The sequence below is a fragment of the Fundulus heteroclitus genome, chromosome 9 (assembly GCF_011125445.2).
Source record: "Fundulus heteroclitus isolate FHET01 chromosome 9, MU-UCD_Fhet_4.1, whole genome shotgun sequence".
NCBI classification, from domain to species: Eukaryota; Metazoa; Chordata; class Actinopteri; order Cyprinodontiformes; family Fundulidae; genus Fundulus; species Fundulus heteroclitus.
The window spans coordinates 8,362,640-8,384,331 of NC_046369.1; the positions used below are offsets into that span (position 1 = coordinate 8,362,640).

The 21,692-nt window shown below is 38.9% G+C and overlaps 1 protein-coding gene across 1 annotated transcript in view; it reads left to right on the forward strand.

The window, feature by feature from the left end:
* The first annotated feature begins 4,268 nt into the window (after positions 1 to 4,268).
* si:ch73-61d6.3 (occludin) overlaps positions 4,269 to 21,692 on the forward strand; it is a 40,332-nt gene continuing 22,908 nt past the window's right edge. Inside the window, exons 1-3 of the mRNA XM_036140962.1 lie at positions 4,269 to 4,499; positions 17,069 to 17,672; positions 21,393 to 21,584. Of these exons, the coding sequence (XP_035996855.1) occupies positions 17,088 to 17,672; positions 21,393 to 21,584 (777 nt within the window). The 5' untranslated portion in view covers positions 4,269 to 4,499; positions 17,069 to 17,087. The remainder of the gene's footprint in view (positions 4,500 to 17,068; positions 17,673 to 21,392; positions 21,585 to 21,692) is intronic.

The following is a 21,692-nucleotide window of genomic DNA, read 5'->3' on the forward strand; positions in this document are numbered from 1 at the left end:
CCACTAGGCCAACACTCCCCTTTTAACTGAACTTTTCTAGTCACACTGACAACGCTAAGTGCTTTATACTATGGCCATGTTCACCCAGTCGCTCTCGTTAACACATTCATACATCGATACACACATCGATAGGCTACACATGGGGTTAAGTGCTTTGCCCAGGGGCACGTCAACAAGTGAAGGGGGAGGAAGTCGGAAACAAATCCACGGCCTTCCGATTGGAAAGCTACTACTCTACCCACTAAGCCACAGTCAGCCCAGTTAACATTTAAATTATAAGATTTAGGTTTCAACTCACATTTTAATTTTGCCAGCTTGCCTCCTCTGGCCCAGCCTGAGTCTCATAGAGAATTAGTGGAAGGACCAAAAGATTATGGTGATGGAATAGGGTGTTCAAACCTAAACTTGGTGTAGATGTATTGTTAAAATCCATGTTTAAACATGCAAAAACACTGGCAAGGGTTTTTCCACTGATTACTGCAAAGCATTTGATTAAATATCCACCTGCCATTTTTTTTTAATCCACTGATAAATTTACAACATAAATAAACTGTTAAATAGTAGCATCTCGTTTGTTAGTGTATTTGAAGCCAATCTTCATGTTTGCCTTGTTCAGAGAGGAAGTGTAGTGATCTGGAAATTATTCCCTCTCAACCCAGTGATAACGATGTTGGTTTTAAACGCCTGCAGGCGGTCCTGTTACGCAGCGGGATGTTTTAGCACCAAAAGTACGGCCGTGTTGAAAACTCACCACCGTTTGCTTAGATTAACCGCTGGAAATTCTGATGTACTATTTTATACTTTATGAACTAAAAACTACCTTTTTGAGATTTTATTAATTTTAAACACAAAGACTGAAATGTATCAAATGTCGGGTTCAAATCACCTTTATCCCTTGATTAAAAAATAAGAAGAAGGAGTTTCAGGGAGCTTGTTTGTAGCTGAGCTTTCAGAGGCAACACGTTGTTTTTTTGTAAGTTTTGTGTATAAAAAAAAAAGATGGCAAACAGCCATGTGAAGGTAAAGCGAATGTTAATCTAAGGTCTTACCTTCACTGCAGGTGAGCGTTATCATAGTGTTCGATAATGACTTTCTGCTCTTTCGTTTGCAGTCTGAGTGGAGAACTCCTTTTATGAGAGGAAACTTTGGCCCGGTGGACATCTGTTCAGGGTGAGAGGATCCTGGGAGGATTCCCCTCTTTCTTGACATTTTCTGGCCCTGAGATGCTTCTTGCTCTCACATTTTCCACGTTAGCTCAAAGGAGAATACCTCACAGCCTGCTGAGGGCAGCTTTCAGAGATGTGTTAAGAAAAGCACCCTGGTTAATTATATTTAAGTTTTTAAGAGTTATGATGTAGTTTTTAATTAAAATGAATTTGTAGATACATTCATGAGAGCATTCCTAGCATGTTTTCCTTATTCATGTTATATATATATATATATATATATATATATATATATATATATATATATATATATATATATATATATATATATATATATATATCTGTAAAAGTATTGTGTGATACCCTTCTTGTTTTGCTTCCTTATGAACAATGTGGTGTGCCTACGTTTTCAGCGCTCCCTGAATCAACACCCTGTAGAACCACCGTTTCCTGCAACCTCTGGGGCTTCTCTCTCTCTGCCTTCTAGGCACAGATATGCTGAAGTTTTGCTTAGCTCTGTCAAACTATTTCTTCACAAAATAGTTTGACTTCAGTGAGATTGGATGGCGAGCAGCTGTGAACGTCAATTTTCATTCCTTTCAACAGATTCTGAGTTGAATTTTGGCCTGGTCTTTGACTAGGCCATAACAAGTGAACTGAAACTAAAGACTGGGAGATTCGCCTTCCAGTCTTTTGGATCCCCAGAGCCTGATGACGCCACCAAAATCAGCGTCTTTATCGTAGTCCTTTAGAGAAGAGAAGCTCCATTTTTTTTCATTGTTTAGACATGGTAGGTAAAAATCCAACTATGTTATTTATCATTAATTGCTTTATCCCCATGTCGTTTCTAAAAATTCAACTTTATGTTCAAGCTTGATTTGTTTCTTCAAAATATAATTTTGCTCTGACACTGTTGGGTTTAGAAAGATTTTTTGTGAAGTTTTAAAGGATTGTTGCCATCTAGTGGCTGACTGGAAGAATGCAGCTATCTGCTTTATGCAAAAGATAACATTTAAATTTACACGGGTTAGATCCACTGAGCTATATTATTTAGCTCAGTGGTTAGATCACTGGCGCTAAAACGGGGGCGGGGTCAGTAGGTCAACATTAAAGTAAACAATGGTACCGTGCTAAATTACGATTGCCATTTTTTTGTATTGCTAATTCTTTTCTTTGAAACCATCACTAAAGAAAGCGGATTTTGACCATTTTGCTGTAACACCAAACATTTTAAGATGAATGGTTAAAATGAAAAATCTGGATCAGAAAGAACCAGTAATTTAGACTGTATATATATATATATATATATATATATATATATATATATATATATATATATATATATATATATATATATATATATATATATATATATATATTATGCTTATACTGAGTCTGCCAAAGAGAAAATTTGCTTATATTTCTTCCTATAATGATCAGATGTTTATATAGGCTCTCCTCAGAAATTATTCTCCTTGAATATTGTCTTTTTTTTTTAGAATTTTAATCATGCATTTGAACCATTATTTCTCTAATCCACACCATTTTTAAATGTACATGCAGGTTTAAATAAATACAGAGCTGTCAAAAGGTGCCAGAGGACATGATGGTAGATATGCAAAATGCTGAAATTGGCTGCAAAACTGTCATCTTGAAGCTTGATGAGAAAGTGACGACTGTATTTGGAAATTAAAAAAATATATATAAAATAGCCATCATCTGCCCCAGGTTTTGTGTGCCCCATTGCAAGATGTCACCTCCTGAGGTGACCATGAGCATAAGAAAGGCGAAGCCGTACAACTACAGAGGAGCTTTTTAACAATCTGATCAACATTCGTAATACACTATGCTGTAATGGACTGAAATTCTGCAGCCACCTACAACAGAAGGCAAAATGTAAAGGCCCGTTCAAAATTACCAGTGGACTTGTGAATAATTTAGGGAAGATTTGGAAGATGGTTCTACTCCAGATGGGACCAAAATCGAGCTCCTTGGCAATAACTCCAATAACAGAAAGGGGAAAGAAACTGCTGAATATGACTCAAAGAATACCATCCCCACAGTGAAGCACGGCGGTGGAAGCATCATGCTTTGGGGCTGTTTTCTGCTGAGGGTAATTGAGTTACTGTGTGGCAGTGGAGAAACAAAAATGTTTTAGTTTCTGTAAAAAGAAGTGGATGAAAATACCTTCTGGATTCCATGGCTACAAGTATCTGAAATCAAGCACCTAGGCATGCAGACTGTTTCCACAAACGTTTGTGAAAGAATAGTTTGCTCTCAGCAGTGAATTACAGCATGGCACTGTGATAGGATGCCATCTGTGCAACATGAAATTTTCTCACTCCTAAATATTCCATTCATCGGTCAATGCTTCAAGACACCAAGAGATTTTGGACAATCCCATTCTCCCAACTTTGTGGAAACAGTTTGGAGATGGACCCTTCCTCTTCCAACACGACTGTACACCAGTAAGCTAGGTCCATAGAGACATGGATGAGAGTGTTTGACTGGCCTGCACAGAGTCCTAACCTCAACCTGATAGAACACCTTTTAGATGAAATGGAGCAGAGACTGAGAACCAGGCCTTTTAGTGCCACATCAGTATCTGACCTCACAAATGCACTTTTTGTGAGGTCAGACACATTCTTTGACCAAAGAATGGTCAAAACGTCCCATAAATACACTCCAGAACCTTGTGGGCTGCCTTCCCAGAAGAGTTGAAGGTGTTGTAGCTGCAAAGGATGGACCAATGCCATAATGAACCCTATGGATTAACCATGGATGTCACTTAAACTAAAATGCGAGAAAACCTTTGGCAATATAGTGCATATTCTGCCACATTTCCCTATATTATGCTTGCCTTAATGGTAATTTTCTCATTTTATTTGTTATTCAAGAACTACAATGTCTGGTGGAAGATGATTGTATGTATAAATAATGATAAAAATATTAAAAATCTACTCTATTATCTATTTATCTAGATCTATCTGCTCAGTGAGTTTGCTGCGTGAAGCAGAAACCCTGACCTCTAGCGGCTGAACCGCGGAGGTGCAGAGAGGTGTTGTGCGGTGGGACGCATCACGGCGGGTAGGCGGGGCAAAAAGCAGAGCGCCTGTTCGGGGGCAGCAGCTGGAGGAGAACCGCTGACTTTTACCAAGACGGACGCTTCAGACGGAAGAAAAGGGAGCATTTAGAAAATTAACGCTGATTTAGAAACAAGTCAGTGTCCTGGGAGGCTAAGCTCTTACCTTAAACTGAGCCAAAACTTTAACTGGGCGGAGGGATTTTAACTGGACCCCACCGGACACTGCTGACCGGTTCTCTCCTCTTCAGGTAAGAAAACCAAAAAGTGGCAAAAAAATGATTCTTTATATTTTTGTTTCGGGTGGGGCAGACTTCTTTTAAACTAATCGCATTAAAAATTATGACGTTTTGAGGGGTCTTTGAAGCCATCTAATTACTTAAAGGGTTTGTAAACGATCAGATTTGTTATCTGGACAGGTGGGTCAGTCAGCTATAGGGGCCGATCTTACTAACCCGCTAGTGGGTTTAAAAACGATACACGTGGGGCCAAAAATAAATGTATAAATAAATAAATAAATAAATAGCTAATTTGAGCGGAAATTCAAGAAATCAGAGTCACAAGAACACCTTCAGATGAACCACAACAACATGTATCTGATTAGAAAAGGTTGTAGTTTGTGAACAAGAATCTTTTTCTGCATTTTTTTGTACTAGTCTCATCCCTGTTTAGGATTGTTGACTATTATAAAAAGGTAGAGGGGAGCGCCTGATCAAAAACAGAATGAAAACATGATGTTCCTGAAGAAAGTCCCAGGCGTGGAAGAAAAACAACCTTTTCAGCAACTTCACACAGAAAACCAACAAAGGAAGCGTGCAAACGAAATATTTTCCTCGAGTTCACCTTTGAGTCCAGTCCTCAGTCCAACCCGGTTGAACTAAACCTTTTGTTTGCATTAATGTACTTTAATGAGTTCTCACTAGGTTTGAGGTTTGTCACATTTGGGTCTGGTATATTTAACTGTAATGTGGTCTAACTCGTGTTGAGTAGTTGATAAGCGCCTTCAGATGACGTGTTGTGAACTGACGCTATATAAATAAAATTGTAAATTGAATTGTTTACACCTGGTTGACACAGCTGTTGTGACCAAAAATTTGATGTCATTAATGCTTTACTGTCCAGTTTAAATCAGTCAATCTTTATTTCTAGACCATTAGAAATAAAGCTAAGGCTGGTCCATATAAATAAAAAGTAAATAATATCTCGACATTTTTAGGCTGAATGCCGATATAACGATATTTATCTCGATACGTTTTTCTTTTAATAAAGTAAATATAAAAAGACATCTCTGAAACAAAACTTTATGGCAAATGTGTCACAGGCACATATTTTAACAAACAGCTGCAGATAAATATGAAAAACTTCTGAAAAATAACTACTGGAATACGTAAAAGCATAATTATAACACAACATAGACCATCTCCATAAAGTCCCTTCTTATAACTCTTAAAGAGATAGCTACAAATTTAACTCCCCCAGACCAGTAGATGGCGCTCTTGCACTCACCCTCCCTTGTTCCAATCTTCAATTTTACTGTTTGCCAGCCGGTTGCCAGCTCCGTCAGGTCAGCATTAGCTAACATTTAACTTTCCTGTCCAGAAGGAAAGCGGCAATCACTGCGTGACTTAGCATCTGGTAACACCGGAGCTCCAGAAATAACCGCGTAAACAGAAATAAATCAAAATTTACAAAACAATTATTTATATACTACATATTTATTTTTCAGCAAAATTAAAACTTTGATCCTGCTACACTCTAGATGTTCTGTGGATGTATTATTTTTGAAAAATGCATTGTTTTGATGAAAAAGTTGTTGCCGTAACCTTAAAAAGAATCTCGATTATTTTTTAAATCTCAATATATTACCCAGCCCAAATAACAGCTAGGGTTAGTCTCAATCAGCCAAGGCTGATTGAGACTAACGCTGGTTTCCGTTTACTTCAAAACTCCAAACCAGCCAGTCCAAGATTACACTTTTTTGCATTCCGAAGGGAAAAAACATGGACGCTCACGTCATAGCTGTTGTTAAACGTACAAATACAACCAACCTGGGCCTCAGAATGCGTTGTGAATTCATATTTTATTGTAAAATTGTTCTTTTTTTTTAAAGCCGTTCTGAACGGTTTGACTGAACTTTAAATGTTACACAACAAACAATAGTTGTGGCGATTCCTTATTGCTCGTTTAGCCACTGTTAAAACGCTAACACTGTTCAACGTGGTGTTTATAAATAGCGCTAAAACATCACGTCTTATGAACTCTGAGAAGTTGTACGTGTACGACTGACTAAATGTTATATAAACAATAGAAAACGGCTAAAAACAGTCAAAGTATGAGGTTTTCCTCCATGTTGTGAGTAGCCGCCATAATGAACACGGATGTCGGGTATGGTGCATCGATTTTCCCACGTGAAATTCTGACTTTAGAGGCTGTTCCAGCTGAACTTTCCAACTGGGGTCAGAGTTTCTAACTACTGAGGACAAATGGGTCGCAGCCTACAACAAACATGAAGTTAACAAAGGTGACAGTGTTATGAAGGACCGTGGAAATGCATTTGTTTTAATGGTAGTGAGAGCGTAGCGGTAAAGTTTTCCTTTAAGACTGTTAACACCAGCATCACAACTATTTAAAAAAGAGGAAAAATTAGATCAATGAAATTGGACTGAAGTCAATTTTTAATATAAACAGCTGCTATAAGGTTAATCAGTCATGACAATTATACACATTGTTTTTTATAAAAAAGTAAATATTTATAAATAACAAAATATTTTAAATTTCTTTTTGAAATTTTATTTTTTACGAATACATTTTATTTCATTTTTATGTGTAAAACGTATAAAATCTGCGCTCAAACGCTGGAATTCCCTCCTTCCAGATATCCATAATGCAGACACCCTCCACCAGTTCAAGTTTATCAGTTCAAAGATGCATAAAGCTGCAACTATTATTGTTTGTTGTTTTTTTTCTCAGTATTGTTCTGCTTGTTCTCTACAGTGTCCCAGAGTCTTCTGAAAGGCACCTTTTTAGATTAAATTTATTATTATTATTATTATTATTATTAATAATAATAATAATAATAATAATAATAATAATAATAATAATAATAATAATAATAATAATAATAAAAGTTCAATAGGGCTACAAATATACTTTTAATTAGGCTAGCTGCTAAAAGCCAAACCCAAAAACTGAACTGTGTGTTTTCTTTTGTTCTGCTTTCCTTAAGAATCGTCTTACTATGTTTGATTATTTTGTTCTGAATAATAAACTAACTAGCGCTCATGCAGTAGAATCTGAGCATGGGATGGTTACTGGTATGAATGTATATCAAGGTTTTAAAAAAACATCAAAAGCCAATACTTTGATTTAAAGTCCCCTTCAAAACTAAAAATCCACCACCACCAGTTGCTGTGAAATCTTAGTCGGCTTGCAGAAAGAAGGTTGCAACATTTTTTTCCTTGTTGATAGGAAACATTTATTTAGCTCTTTTGAAACTAAAATATTGTTTGACACTACAGTTTTTAAGCTACAAGCAGATGGGCCGACACATCAGTGCACACTGCCTCGTTATCCTTCCAGTGTTTCACTATTAAAAGAAGAGCAGCAAAAAATATAAACTCTTGCACAATAATTACTTGAAAACTCCCACAGAGTTCAAAAGACGTTTATTCAATATTTTTCTGTCAGAATCCAAACAAAAAAATAACTTTTTGATCATAATTACCAAAAGGATATATTATATCTGAATCACTCATAATGGTTGTGTATCTGTTTTAAATTAAAGCAGTTGTATCACAGTAATGTTTATCTTTTAAACATTTGTGTAAATATGGTGAAACTGGTATTTTTACCATTTTCCTTCACTTACCTGACGGATAAAGGGAACAAAGCTCCTTAGGATTGCTTTGCTTTGTGAGGATTTTTAGCTCAGCAGTGTACTCATTAACCCATACATTTGTAATTTACAGAAGGGTGTTGCAAGAACACATACCACAGGAATTTATACTATTTTGTTTTTCCTTTTTCCTGCCATGTGTGATTATTTTCTTCCTGCCCCTGGAGCTTTGTACGGCGTGCTGTTGATTCGGGGGTTGTGCAGCCACTCTTGGCTGACTCCTGGGTGTAAGTCCTGCCTACATTTGTCTGTAGCCTAATTATTTTTGACCGATGTACGACATGTGACTGTATAACTGGAATTCCTTTATCAGCAGCAGATGATAGAGTCTCTGTGTTGCAGTGGAGTTCAGGCTTCTGCTGGTGGGTGTCTGGCCTGACCCATGACCGTGGTCCGAACTCAGTGCTTTTCCCCCCCAGTGGAATAAAAAAACAAAAAAACATGACATGGAAGCCAGCTTTAGGCAAATACTTCTACATTACTACTGCTGGAGCTGCAGTAGCACTCCAGCAACCGTAGTGCTACTACTCCTGAAAAAGATCTGAGTTAAACTACAGTCCATTGTACAGTAGGGCTGAACAATTAATCACATTTGCAATAAGACTTAGACTTAGACATCTTTATTTGTCATTTTGTATGTACAGAGTGCATACAGAATGAAATTTCGTTGCATACAGCTTGTAATTAAAAATTAAACAATAGAAATGTAAACAATGCAGGAAAATTGCAGCAGTGATTAAAAAGTAAACAATTGAAATGTAAACAATGCAGGAGAAGAGAACAATGAAAACCATTTGTATGTGCAGAAATGATGGTGCAAAGGCATTTGTGCAAAAATGCATTTGGAAACTACAAGTTTGGCAGCATTTGTAATGCTAGAAAGAGATGCAATGATGCAAATGTGCAAAAGTGGTGCAGGGTCCAGTTTAGAGTTCAACAGTCTGATGGCAAAAGGGAAAAAGCTTTTGCAGAACCTGGTGGACCTGCAGTGGATGCTGCGGAACCTCTTCCCAGAAGGTAGCAGGGAGAAGGAATGTAATGCAATATAATGCAATATAATCGTATTTTTAAAAAAAAAATGCAATTTCCAAATGGCAGAGGTCTGCAATTTTTGTCTAAGTAACAATTAATGGATAAAACACGTCCTTTAGGTGTCGGTAATATGTTTAAAGTGGGTTTGCCTCCATATGGAAGGGAAGAGAGATAAAGAAATGTTATTTGTTTTAGCGTTTATATAGTCACACTGTTTTTACCAGAACATTTAAGGAATCTCACCATAGCATGAATTACCGGTCAAACTGTTTAACACATACTTGTTTGTTTGTTGCACTTTATGTTGAACAAGGATTGATGTCCAACTCAACAAGCTGTTCTCTTGAATAATAATATTCTGATTAATAAAAAAAAACAGTTAAATTCTTGTTTTAAATAGTCCTTGTGTACAAACATCTTTATCTTTTTGTTGCTTGTGGCTATTGCGGAGAAAAGTGAAAAATAAATCGCAATTATGGTTGAAATATATCCCAATTTAGATTTTTTGGCAAAATCGTGCAGCCCTACTATACTGCTGCTGGTGGTCATCTATCAACGACATAAATGAGATGCTTTAAGTAAAAGTAGAAGAGGTCGAGTTGATTTTGGGAATATTATGACTGTAACTAGTTCACCTCCTGAGTCTTAGACTGAAACTAAAGACAGCCTTCATCAGCGATTGGTTCAATAAAATGTTAATAAAAAGTGATTTACAGTTAAAACAGACGACTAATACCTAGATAATAATGGCACTTGTGTTTTTGTGCTTAAAAAAGGAATAACTGCAGATGCACTGAGGCTGGCTGCTGATTGGAGTTGGAATCGTTTAATTCTTTACATTTCCTGATCAAATGTTAACTGTTGAAAACTAAGAATTCATTCATCAATCATTTCCCCCCCCCCTCCTGATCAGTAAATAGCTTAGTGCTCACATTTGTTGGTGTGGAAGTTGTGAGGAATAGGACTTGTGTAGCTATTTAGAGCTTCACCGAGCTCTTTAGAGAATGAGGTAAACAGCCTTCTGTAGAGGAAACAGTATTTACCACATTCCTTCAGGCTGCTGCCTTTACACAGATAGTAGGAAACTCAGCGTTATTCAGCAAAGCGTTATCCCTTCAAGAATCCAGTAGTAGCTGTCATGGATCGTGGCTGGATTTGGAAATATGGCACATTTTTTTTTTTTTTTTTGGAAATTTCAGTCATAGGAGGAGATTTATAACTCTACAAGGAAACTCCACAGAGACTGATGTGCAACGCTTAAACTGAGCTAAAGGCTCAAGATCTGCTAACGACAGTCTAAAATTTATATTATTCTATATTCCTTTTTTGAATAAAAGTCAAATCTCTTAACTTCAGAGCTGTGTAACACGACTGCTCTCTCTCTCTCTTCCCCACATACATGGTGTGACGATGCCACTGCTCCCTGTATACTGTTATGGATCAGTCATTACAGGAAAGCTGCTTACGGCTCCTTATAGTTTTGATAAATTATTTAACAAACGCATAAAAGTAGATCAGAGCTTTTCTCCTTGACATAGGAAGACTAAACGTCTCTACAAAGAAAATGAGATAAATGAGATCACACAAGCTCTCATGTAAGGCAGCCTGTTGATCAATAATAAAGGTCACCTGACACCGCAGAGCAAACCCATCCACCTGTCCTCTGTTCTCTCTCTCTCTCTGGTTCACCTCAGACACCCCCACCCCAAGAGCTGCACAGAGGGGCCCTTGTTTGGTCCCTGGACAGTGCCACCATTTTCTTTTTTTTTTTTTTAAACGCTGAATCCATGGCAACACTGATCGTGTGACGAGCAGCCCCGACTTCTGGCCCTCCTGCTCCCGAAACAAAGGCAAAGAAGTTATGGTGGGAGGGAAAGGAGAGCTGGGGGACAGAGGATGATGGAATGAAGGGAGGAAGGGAGGAGGGGGGGGAGGGTATAATGGGAAGGTGTCTGGGACGGAGGATTTGAGGCGAGACCTCCTCTGCTGTGTGTACCCAAGTCCTACAAAGAAAAAGTGTTCTGAAACTGAATGGTGCCAGAGGCTGTATGTCTGCCTCTGTGTCAGAAGCCTGAATGGACGAGCATTTTGCCTCGTTCTGTCTCAGAATGTGAGCAAAATGTGTGTTTTTCTGTACAGTGTAGGTCAAGGCAATAAAGTTCATGAAGGAAGCACGTTGTAATGTCTTTGGTACTGATTATTTATATATATATATATATATATATATATATATATATATATATATATATGTATTGAGAGAGAGAGAGAGAGAGAATATAAAAGTTACACTTCAACTGTGAGGGACAAGATAAAAGCAAACAGCAAATCACATTGTTGGATTTTTAGTTATTTGGAAAATTTATTTACAAATTCATTTGTAAATTATGGTGGAAAATAAGCATTTGGTCGATAACTTAATACTTTGTAGCATAAGCTTTGTTGGCAATGCCAGAGGTCAACGTTTCCAGTAAGGCTTCACCAGGTTTGCATCACTGTAGCTGGTATTTTGGCTCATTCCTCCATGCAGATCTTCTCCAGACCAGTGATGTTTTTTTGGGGCTGTCGCTGGGCAACATGCACTTTCAACTCCATCCATTAATTTTCATGGGGTTGAGGTCTGGAGACTGGCTAATCCACTCCAGGACCCTTGAAATGCTTTTTTTTTTTGGAGCCACTCCTTTTGTTTCCCCAGTGGTGTTTTTGGGATCATTGTCATGCTGGAAGACCCAGCCACGTTCCATTTTTGATGCTCTCACTGATAGAAAGGAGATTTTGGCTTAAAATCTCACGATACATTGCCCCGTTCATTGTTCCCTTTAACACGGATCAGTCGTTCTGTCTCCTTTGCAGAAAAAAAACAGCCCCATAGCATGATGATTCCACCACCATGCTTCACAGCAGGTATGGTGCTCTTGGGATGCAACTCAGCATTCTTCTTCCTTCAAACACAATGAGTTGAGTTTGTGCCAAAAAGTTCTCTTTTTGTTTCATCCGACCGCACGATGTTCTCCCAGTCTTCTTCTGGTGCCATTAATACAGTTAACGAGTTCAAACAGGTACCATTAATACAGTTAACGAGTTCACACAGGTGCCATTAATACAGTTAACGAGTTCAAACAGGTGCCATTAATACAGTTAACGAGTTCAAACAGGTGCCATTAATACAGTTAACGAGTTCAAACAGGTGCCGTTAATACAGTTAACGAGTTCAAACAGGTGCCGTTAATACAGTTAACGAGTTCAAACAGGTGCCGTTAATACAGTTAATGAGTTCAAACAGGTGCCGTTAATACAGTTAACGAGATCAAACAGGTACCGTTAATACAGTTAACGAGTTCAAACAGGTGCCGTTAATACAGTTAACGAGATCAAACAGGTGCCGTTAATACAGTTAACAAGTTCAAACAGGTGCCGTTAATACAGTTAACGAGTTCAAACAGGTGCCGTTAATACAGTTAACGAGTTCAAACAGGTGCCATTAATACAGTTAACGAGTTCAAACAGGTGCCATTAATACAGTTAACGAGTTCAAACAGGTGCCATTAATACAGTTAACGAGTTCAAACAGGTGCCGTTAATACAGTTAACGAGATTAAACAGGTGCCGTTAATACAGTTAAGGAGATTAAACAGGTGCCGTTAATACAGTTAACGAGTTCAAACAGGTGCCGTTAATACAGTTAACGAGTTCAAACAGGTGCCGTTAATACAGTTAACGAGTTCAAACAGGTGCCGTTAATACAGTTAACGAGTTCAAACAGGTGCCGTTAATACAGTTAACGAGATCAAACAGGTACCGTTAATACAGTTAACGAGTTCAAACAGGTGCCGTTAATACAGTTAACGAGTTCAAACAGGTGCCGTTAATACAGTTAACGAGTTCAAACAGGTGCCGTTAATACAGTTAACGAGTTCAAACAGGTGCCGTTAATACAGTTAACGAGTTCAAACAGGTGCCATTAATACAGTTAACGAGTTCAAACAGGTGCCATTAATACAGTTAACGAGTTCAAACAGGTGCCGTTAATACAGTTAAGGAGATTAAACAGGTGCCGTTAATACAGTTAAGGAGATTAAACAGGTGCCGTTAATACAGTTAACGAGTTCAAACAGGTGCCGTTAATACAGTTAACGAGTTCAAACAGGTGTCATTAAGGTAACGAGTTCAAACAGGTGCCATTAATACAGTTAACGAGTTCAAACAGGTGTCATTAAGGTAACGAGTTCAAACAGGTGCCATTAATACAGTTAACGAGTTCAAACAAGTGCCATTAATACAGTTAACAAGATCAAACAGGTGATATTAATACAGTAAACAAGTTCAAACAGGTGCCATTAATACAGTTAACAAATTCAAACAGGTGCCATTAATACAGTTAAGGAGTTCAAACAGGTGCCATTAAGGTAACGAGTTCAAACAGGTGCCATTAATACAGTTAACGAGTTCAAACAGGTGCCATTAAGGTAACGAGTGGAGTGCAGAAGATCTTCTTTAAGAAGTTACAGGTCTCTGAGGACCAGGCATCTTGCTTGTTTGTGGGTGACCAAATACTTATTTTACACCATAATTTACAATTAAATCCTTTAAAAATCCTACGAAGTGATTTCCTGTCTTGTTACAGAAATGTGCGAGACAAATAAACTTGCCTGTTCTCATAGTATAATGATAAACTTTGTACCATATGCAAATGACCTTTATATATCCTATCCAGATGGATGGGCAGCAAAAATTGCTTTCCAAGCATTCACAAGCTCGTTGCTCATGTGAATGCCAAAAACTCTTGTTTTTATACTGTTGATCACACTTACTGATGATCAGTAAATTAAGTACGTTTGATTAGTTGCTGCTTCTTTAATCCTATAGAAGCACCAAGGGTGTACTTAGTTTTTTCTGTGGTAAAACCCAACTGAAAAACAGTACTGTCTTTTTTTTGTAAAATAAAATACACTTAATATTTGGCAGAAAAACACCAGCAACTCAGATTTACTGTTAGATGTCGGATTTCTGTAGAATTCATTTATTTTCAACTATATGTATGGTAGTTTACTTCTTGATAAGAATAACAGTTAAACTCCTAAACCCTTATATATTGTGTCCTCAAGTTGAAAATTGTAACTCTACTTTGCGTAAGATGATGGTGTGTCTTCTATCTCAGCAGAACGTCTTTTTCTTTTTTCTGGTGTTATTTAAGTCTGCTTTACTTTGTTGGAACTTACAAACTGAGGAGTACGCGGTATTAGCTGCTGAGCCATGGTACTGTTATGGATTGAATAAGAAAATCCCTTTAATAGCATTGGATCAGATAAAGAAATAAATCAATAATGGCTTTAAGAGTGTCCTTAATTATGAATTAATAAACAAAATTTCAGTGGACTGTTCTAAGAACATTACCTAAAAGTGACCAAAATCTAAATCAAAACTTGTAAAACTTTCCAGGTATCAGTTCGTAAAATAATAAAATTATTACTCTTTCCCCTCTTTTATAAAAAGAAAAACCGAATCTCTCCCTCTTTTGTGCATTTAATCAGTAAGATAAACTAGGAAATATTTAGTATTTAGTATGTAATATTTAACATGTGAATTGGGCACTGATACTAAGTGCTGTGCTTTCTACCGCTGACACCTTGGCTGTTATAGACAAAAAGGAACTGTGTGTTTCTAGAGGCTTGTGAATAGAAGAAAAAGGATAAAAGTTGAAGTTTTTAGTTGCAATGTCGTTCTCATGATTTCCCAGTCATACGTGTTTCCTGCCAACTCCCTTTAGAGCTCCGTGAAGAAGAATAGGCATTGTTAAATCTTCTACACAGTGGACTTGCATATCTCTGTAAGATTTGTAGCAGAAAAAAACAACATTTTAGCTGCTTGAGTGGTTTAGAAATCTTCAAAGTCCTTTTCATTGTGGTGGCTGGAGAGAGAGACTCCTACAGTCCACAGAGACAAAAAGGAAAGGATTGTTGTTATGCTTCCCTCTCTGTCCTGGTACCAACATCGCCGCTCCTTACGGTGACTTAGCTGGTTCAGAGAACTCACATCTGAAATTGTTACTTTACTATGTCTAATGTGGGCAGTTTATTAATGTAAAAAGGGTCTGAATCATGTATAAAGCACCTTGTAGAGAGATTATGTGGTCTGAATTCTCCTCATTTTGTTACAATGCGACCATAAACCTTAGTTTGTTTGATTGGATTTGATGATGATAAACCAGCATAGTTATTAAGTCAACGAACAGAATTTGTTAAATTTTTGTGTTGATTCACATTTAAATATGAATTTTCACTTGGCCAATGTAACTTGATTTTGCTTTCATTTAAGCAGTTTTCTTGTAATTCTGGGAATAGGTTTAGACCACAGGTAGAAATCACGGTGGGGGGTTCTGGACTCCTTAGACCCCTCCCCCCAATAAATAATTAGAAGGACCTGTGTATCTAAATAATATAAAAGAAATTAAAGTGCAAAAAAAATCTGCCTTTCATCTAGCATAAAAAAGGAAGAAAAACGCATTTACACCTTGTCCATAACACCTAAAATGTTAAAGGTCACAAAGGTTGAATGCAGCAGTGTGAATAAGACAAAATAGCACGATTAATAAATGCCTCTTAGCTGCCTCTGTGATTGATGATCTCATCGTCTGTATTTTTTCCACAGTAAATCTAATCCTGCCTTAAAGATAGAGTCTGTGATTTGTCCGGATTTTTTCCCAAGTCCCTTTTTGAATAACTGCGCATGTGCAAGACCATCTTACCTGCTCTTTCACTCTTCAGGTGGATCGCGTGAAAAAATACCTCCCAAATCCATTCTGGTCTTGTTTCTTTCCACTCAGGCCTTCCTCTTCTTCTCATAAACTTGTACGCGCTTTGCTTTTCGCAACTCTCAGCCGTGTTCAAAATATACTGTGAGAGCAGCAGAGCTAACCGCTAAGCTAACCGCTAACCTAGCTGCTAAGCTAACCGGATACATAAACACTAGAAGTGTGCATGCTCAGCCAGCAAGCGGAAACTCAGAATGAAAGAGCATGGACACTGGTGTTACGTGAGCGCGTGAGAATGATTGGCATGTGGGACAACCAATAGATAAGGTGATACCCCCAGAACTTGTGGGACAGAGGGGGGTGAGAGCAGGAAAAAAAACTCCCTGACAGGGAGTCGTCAGAGTTTTTACAGTCCTGCAGCTCCCACGGAGCTAGATTTTTTTTTTAACCTCTTTTTTCTTAATACATGATTTACTACTATCAGGATGGACGGACCATATCACCCAGTATAATAAAAAGTAAACAGCATTAGCAGCTATAGCTTTAAACTACTTGACCTGTCTGGTCTTCATGATACTGTTTGTTTACTCATCTTCTTCAACAAATCTCGCTCTAGTTATACAGCAATTAAATTACTCGCAAGTGGACTCTATTTGCTAATTACAAGACTCCTAAAGGCAACTGGCTGCAATGTAATGTTTGTAAAACAGATGCATTTAAATCTTTTCAGACTTGTATTTTTTTTTAAACATTGGAAACCATGTATCAGTTTCCTTCCACTTGACAATTAGGCTCTACTTTGTGTTGCTCGTGTGTGTCTCTCATTTAAATAATATAACACTTTGACCTGTGTGATTATAATGTCCCAAAATGTGAAAAAGTATCAGGACACTGTATTTTGAACAACACTGAAAAAAAACAAGCCATGTTTTTACACCCACAGGTCACACCTGCTTTGAGATAGTAAAACATTTACACTGTTCTCTTACTAAGCCTTATTACCATTGGAGGACACGCCTAACTGACCCTTATCTCTCCACATAGCGTTGTTCATATCAGTTTTGCTGAGAAACGCAGTCAGACTGCTCCTCACAGTTTTGCTCTTTTTGTTTTTTGCGACGCTGATTCTGTGTTTCTGTTTCCAGCTCTCGGTCGTCTCCAGCGATGTTCGACAAGCAGCCCTACGAGAGTCCGCCAGTCTACACCCCTCCGTCCAACAATGGCTTCGGTCCTGTGGGCAGCTTCCACGGCCCTCAGAGTGATTACAACGCATACCCACCTCCGCCGGGATCGTACTACATCGAGGACAGGCCTCAGCACTTCTACAAATGGCGGTCACCCCCTGGGATCGTCAAGGCCATGATGGCTACGGTGATAGTGTTGTGTCTGGCCATATTCGCCTGCGTCGCTTCGACCCTTATGTGGGAATTCCAGTACGGATATGGAGCCGGAGGGGGTTACTACGGCTCTGGCATGGGCTACGGCAGCAGCTATATGGGAGGAAGCTATGGCTCAGGCTATGGCTCCGGCTATGGCTCAGGCTATGGAGGCGTTGGAGGCTATGGAAGCTACTACGGCTCCTACGTTTCTCCTTACTCGGCCAAAACCGCCATGATCGCCATGGCCGCCATCAACTTTATTGGATCCTTGTCGTTCTTCATCGCCAGCTTCTCTAAATCCCGTCTTGTCCGGAGCCGAAAGTTCTTCCTGGCCGTCCTTATAGCCAGCGTTCTCATGGGTGTCCTGCAGGTAATACTCGGATATTTACATTTATTCACGTTATGCACATTGTATACTGGCTGTTGTGATGTATGTATTTACAAAAAATGGGATGATTCAGGAAAATAACCGGTTGACAGCTTTTTATAATGGTCCAGGGTAAATGTGCGGCCGATGTTTTCACATGTTCCTCATTGATGCGCCACTGTGAGGAAGACAGCAGTATTCTACTATTAAAACTGCAAATATGTAAAAATAGGTTCCAAAAAGTTGTTTATGTTTGGATCCCAACACTCCAGGAAAGATGCACAATGAGAGATTTTGTGTCCTATTTTCCCAACGCCCATTTTGTAAAGCTCTGACCTGCCAATAACGATTTCAGCCAAGTTTAATTTCTCTTTAAACATGTTAAATAAATGATAAAAAATAGAACTAAATATTTATTGTGAAATAAACAACAACTTTATAATGTAGAACCATATCACAGATCTGTCTGTTCCAACAGAGTCCACGCATTCAGCAGAAACCCGCAGTTTGTTGGAGGGATGACTAAAAGGAATTAAACTTTATCTTCTTACTCTTTTAAAAGGAAGATTATAGCTCGGTAACATTTTTGCTTTTTCTCTTTCTTCCCCCAGCACACTTCAAAATGTAGGAAAAACATGGACAGGTGCCTGGAAAAGGCTTTCTGGGATCAATCATGAATTATTTTACTTATACCTCAGGGCGCTTTTTATGAATTTAGTTTGCAGCTTTTGAACCAGCTGTTCTCTTTGTAAACAAAAACTGGTATAAACATGTGGGATTATCAAATTTTACTCTTTATACGGGGTATCCTAATCATAGGTGCCCCTTTATTTTTGTTGAGATGGGGAGGCTAAATTGAAGAAATTTAATTAGGTATTACGTATGCCGCCATATTTATCTGCTCTGTAAATTCAACTATTTAAGAACAAAGAATGAAGGTAAACAATTCATTCAATACTGACCTGCTGTTTGCTATTTATTTAAATCACTGAGAGCTCTTGCTTAAACCTAAATTATATCTGCTCTTAGCAGAATTTTCTTCTTTCCTCCTCTGCGGGCTTTTCAGTTTACGAGTGAAAAGGGCGTATAAATTTAAACTCTATTCCTCTTGTCCTCTGATGTGAGGAAAAACTCCCATTTCCCTTCGGGTACATGTGACACGCTCCCTCTTAAACCACAGGTTAAGGTGCATCAGCAAACATGACGATTACTCATGGCTTGGCATGTCTGAACCTGACATGGACATGTCAGTGGGTGTTGCCCTGTGATGGACTGGCGACCTGTCCAGGGTGAACCCCGCCTCTCGCCCATAGAATGCTGGAGAAAGGCACCAGCACCCCCGCCACACCACAAGGGATAGACGTGTTAGAAAATGAAGGGATGGATGGACGTCAGTGGGTGTATGATTATCAAAATGGACAAAGAAGAAGAAATGTAATGTTCAAATTTGCTTCATCTATTAGGTACTGAAACAAATGGCGTTACTGCAGCCATCTTACTGGAGACCAGGGTTGATATCACTGCTTGTTTATGAGCAAGGGAGCAGTCGGTGTTGGTCACTAAGCAGTGTTGTAGTCAAGTCACTATGTCTCGAGTCCGAGTCCAGGTTCGAGTCTCCAGTGTTCAAGTCCAAGTCAAGTCCAAGTCATTAAAACAAAATCCGAGTCGAGTCCGAGTCAAGTCCGAGTCGAGTCACTATTGATCAATTCGAGTCCAAGTTCCGCACTAAAGTAAGCATAGCCTACATGTTTTTAAACTAAAAGAAAAATCCACATTGCACTAATAATTTAGATATTAAAATCATACACCAAATAATATTCTAATGACATATTAAAATTATAGCCTTATGATTTTAAAAAAAGTCGAGTCTTTTTCTCAATTTCCGAGTCAGAATGATCTGAATGTAGGAGTCCGAGTCCAAGTTCGAGTCATCAGTGCTCAAGTCCAAGTCAAGTCACGAGTCTCTAAATTTAGCTAATGACTCGGACTCGAGTTCGAGTCTCGGACTCGAGTACTACAACACTGTCACTAAGCATCTCAGTCGGGGCTCCCTGGCTTTATCTCCAATACATCTAACATGAGCCGTGCTCATTCTTGGTCCTGTCCGTCCCCGTCACTCCCGAAAAGGACTTCGGCATCTTCATCTCGCAAAACCAGAAAAGCACTGAACAGCAGCCTGTGCCTGAGAATAAGCCAGAGCCTGTACTGGTCCACCAAGCAGAGAGCAACCAGCGCATGAGAAACCAGCAGAAACAAAACCACAGGAGGGAACTGTACCCGGAGGCAAGAGGAGAGGGAACCAGAACAAGTGAAGAAAAAGCCTCTCCAGCTCTGCCTCATGTTTCTTCCTCAGTGCCACTGTTTCTAAACCAAATCACATCGCTGCTTTCACCACCGTCTTTCATTTCATTCTCGCTGATACTCTTTTGTCACCGGATGCTTTCTCCACCTGTTCCATGCCGCTGGGACACGTTTCTTGACCCGCATGGTAAATGTGGTCATAGTTTTATGTTAGATGCTCTTCCTAACACAACCCTCTGCATGTATCCGGGCTTAGGACCGCCACAAATAGGACACGGTGTTCCTTTTCAGGCTGCATTAAAGCTGCAGTAGGGAGTTCTGAGAAAAACCGTGGGCTTTGCCGGAAGGTTTGAACAAGCACACCTTACAGGTTCCTGCCTCTTGTTCTCTGCTGCACCGCCGTGCTGTTTATTTTCATTTTACTTCGGGCTCGGTGCTCGGTCTAGGTCTTTCTTTTTATCTTCCTTTTCGTCATCGGTTTTCTTCTGTTTACCTATCTTTGTTTTCTGAGGAGGAGCCACTCAACAAATTAGCAGTTTTCCTCTAAAGCAGATTGTTTCTCCTCACAGCTGCAGCCCACCGGCAATCTTGAGTTTGAATGACGGTAGCGCTGTGCAGGAAAGGGGGTGTGAGCCGTGTGATTGACACTTCGAACAACCAATCAGAGCCGGGCATTCCTCCGGACGTTACTTCTGATTGGTTGTTTCTTACCGGGAGCAGTAGGACCACTGAGAGAAACCAGAGGAGTTTTTATTTCTCCATATTTATCTGTCTCATATTTTACTGTCAGGACATAGTGATATCCTTAACAGATATGTAAAAAAAAATATTTTCACAAAAGTTACCTACTACAGCTTTAAGTTGACTTTCATAATAATGGTTTGATTTCCAAAGGTCTGCCAACAACACCAAACTTAGCTCGTTCTTCTCAGGAACTTCAAATTGAAACAACAAAAACACAAAAACAAAGCTACTTTTATTAAAACTTTAAAACTTCTGCTGCGGTGTAACTGATTAGGTTTAGTGGTCTGAAAAACATTCATTGATTTTGAAAACAGCTGCGTTTTCTTCCCACAGTCAGTTTGTGTTTAGAGAACGAGTGGAATGTAAGCATCCATCCATCCATCCATCCATCCATCCATCCATCCATCCATCCATCCATCCATCCATCCATCCATCCATCCATCCATCCATCCATCCATCCATCCATCCATCCATCCATCCATCCATCCATCCATCCATTTCCACCTGTCGTTCTTTGCCTGGAAGTTACCTGGTTTTGTCATTCATGTACTATAACCTTTGCTCCTGCCATATGTTCAGTACATGTTCAGTACAGTGATATGATTATCAGATAACTCAGGACTACCCCTGTATCAGTATGAATGAATTAGTATTTATCTTTTTTTTCCTCTTCTTCAGGGCATCATGACCATTGTCTACATTGTCGGCGTAAATCCGATGGCCCAGAGCTCTTCCAGTATGATGTATAATCCAATGCTCATGATGTGTCAGAACCTTTATCAGACCAGCTACTCACAGATGGGAGGACTGGGAGGCTTTCCCATGTACAACCAGTACCTGTACCACTACTGCTTTGTGGACCCCCAGGAGGTCAGTGGCTTTTTTTCTGATGATACTAATTTGTTTAGTTAGTGAAGTTTTCAGGATTATTTGAAATAGCTCCTACAGCTTCCCACAAAAATGCATGAAGATGATGAA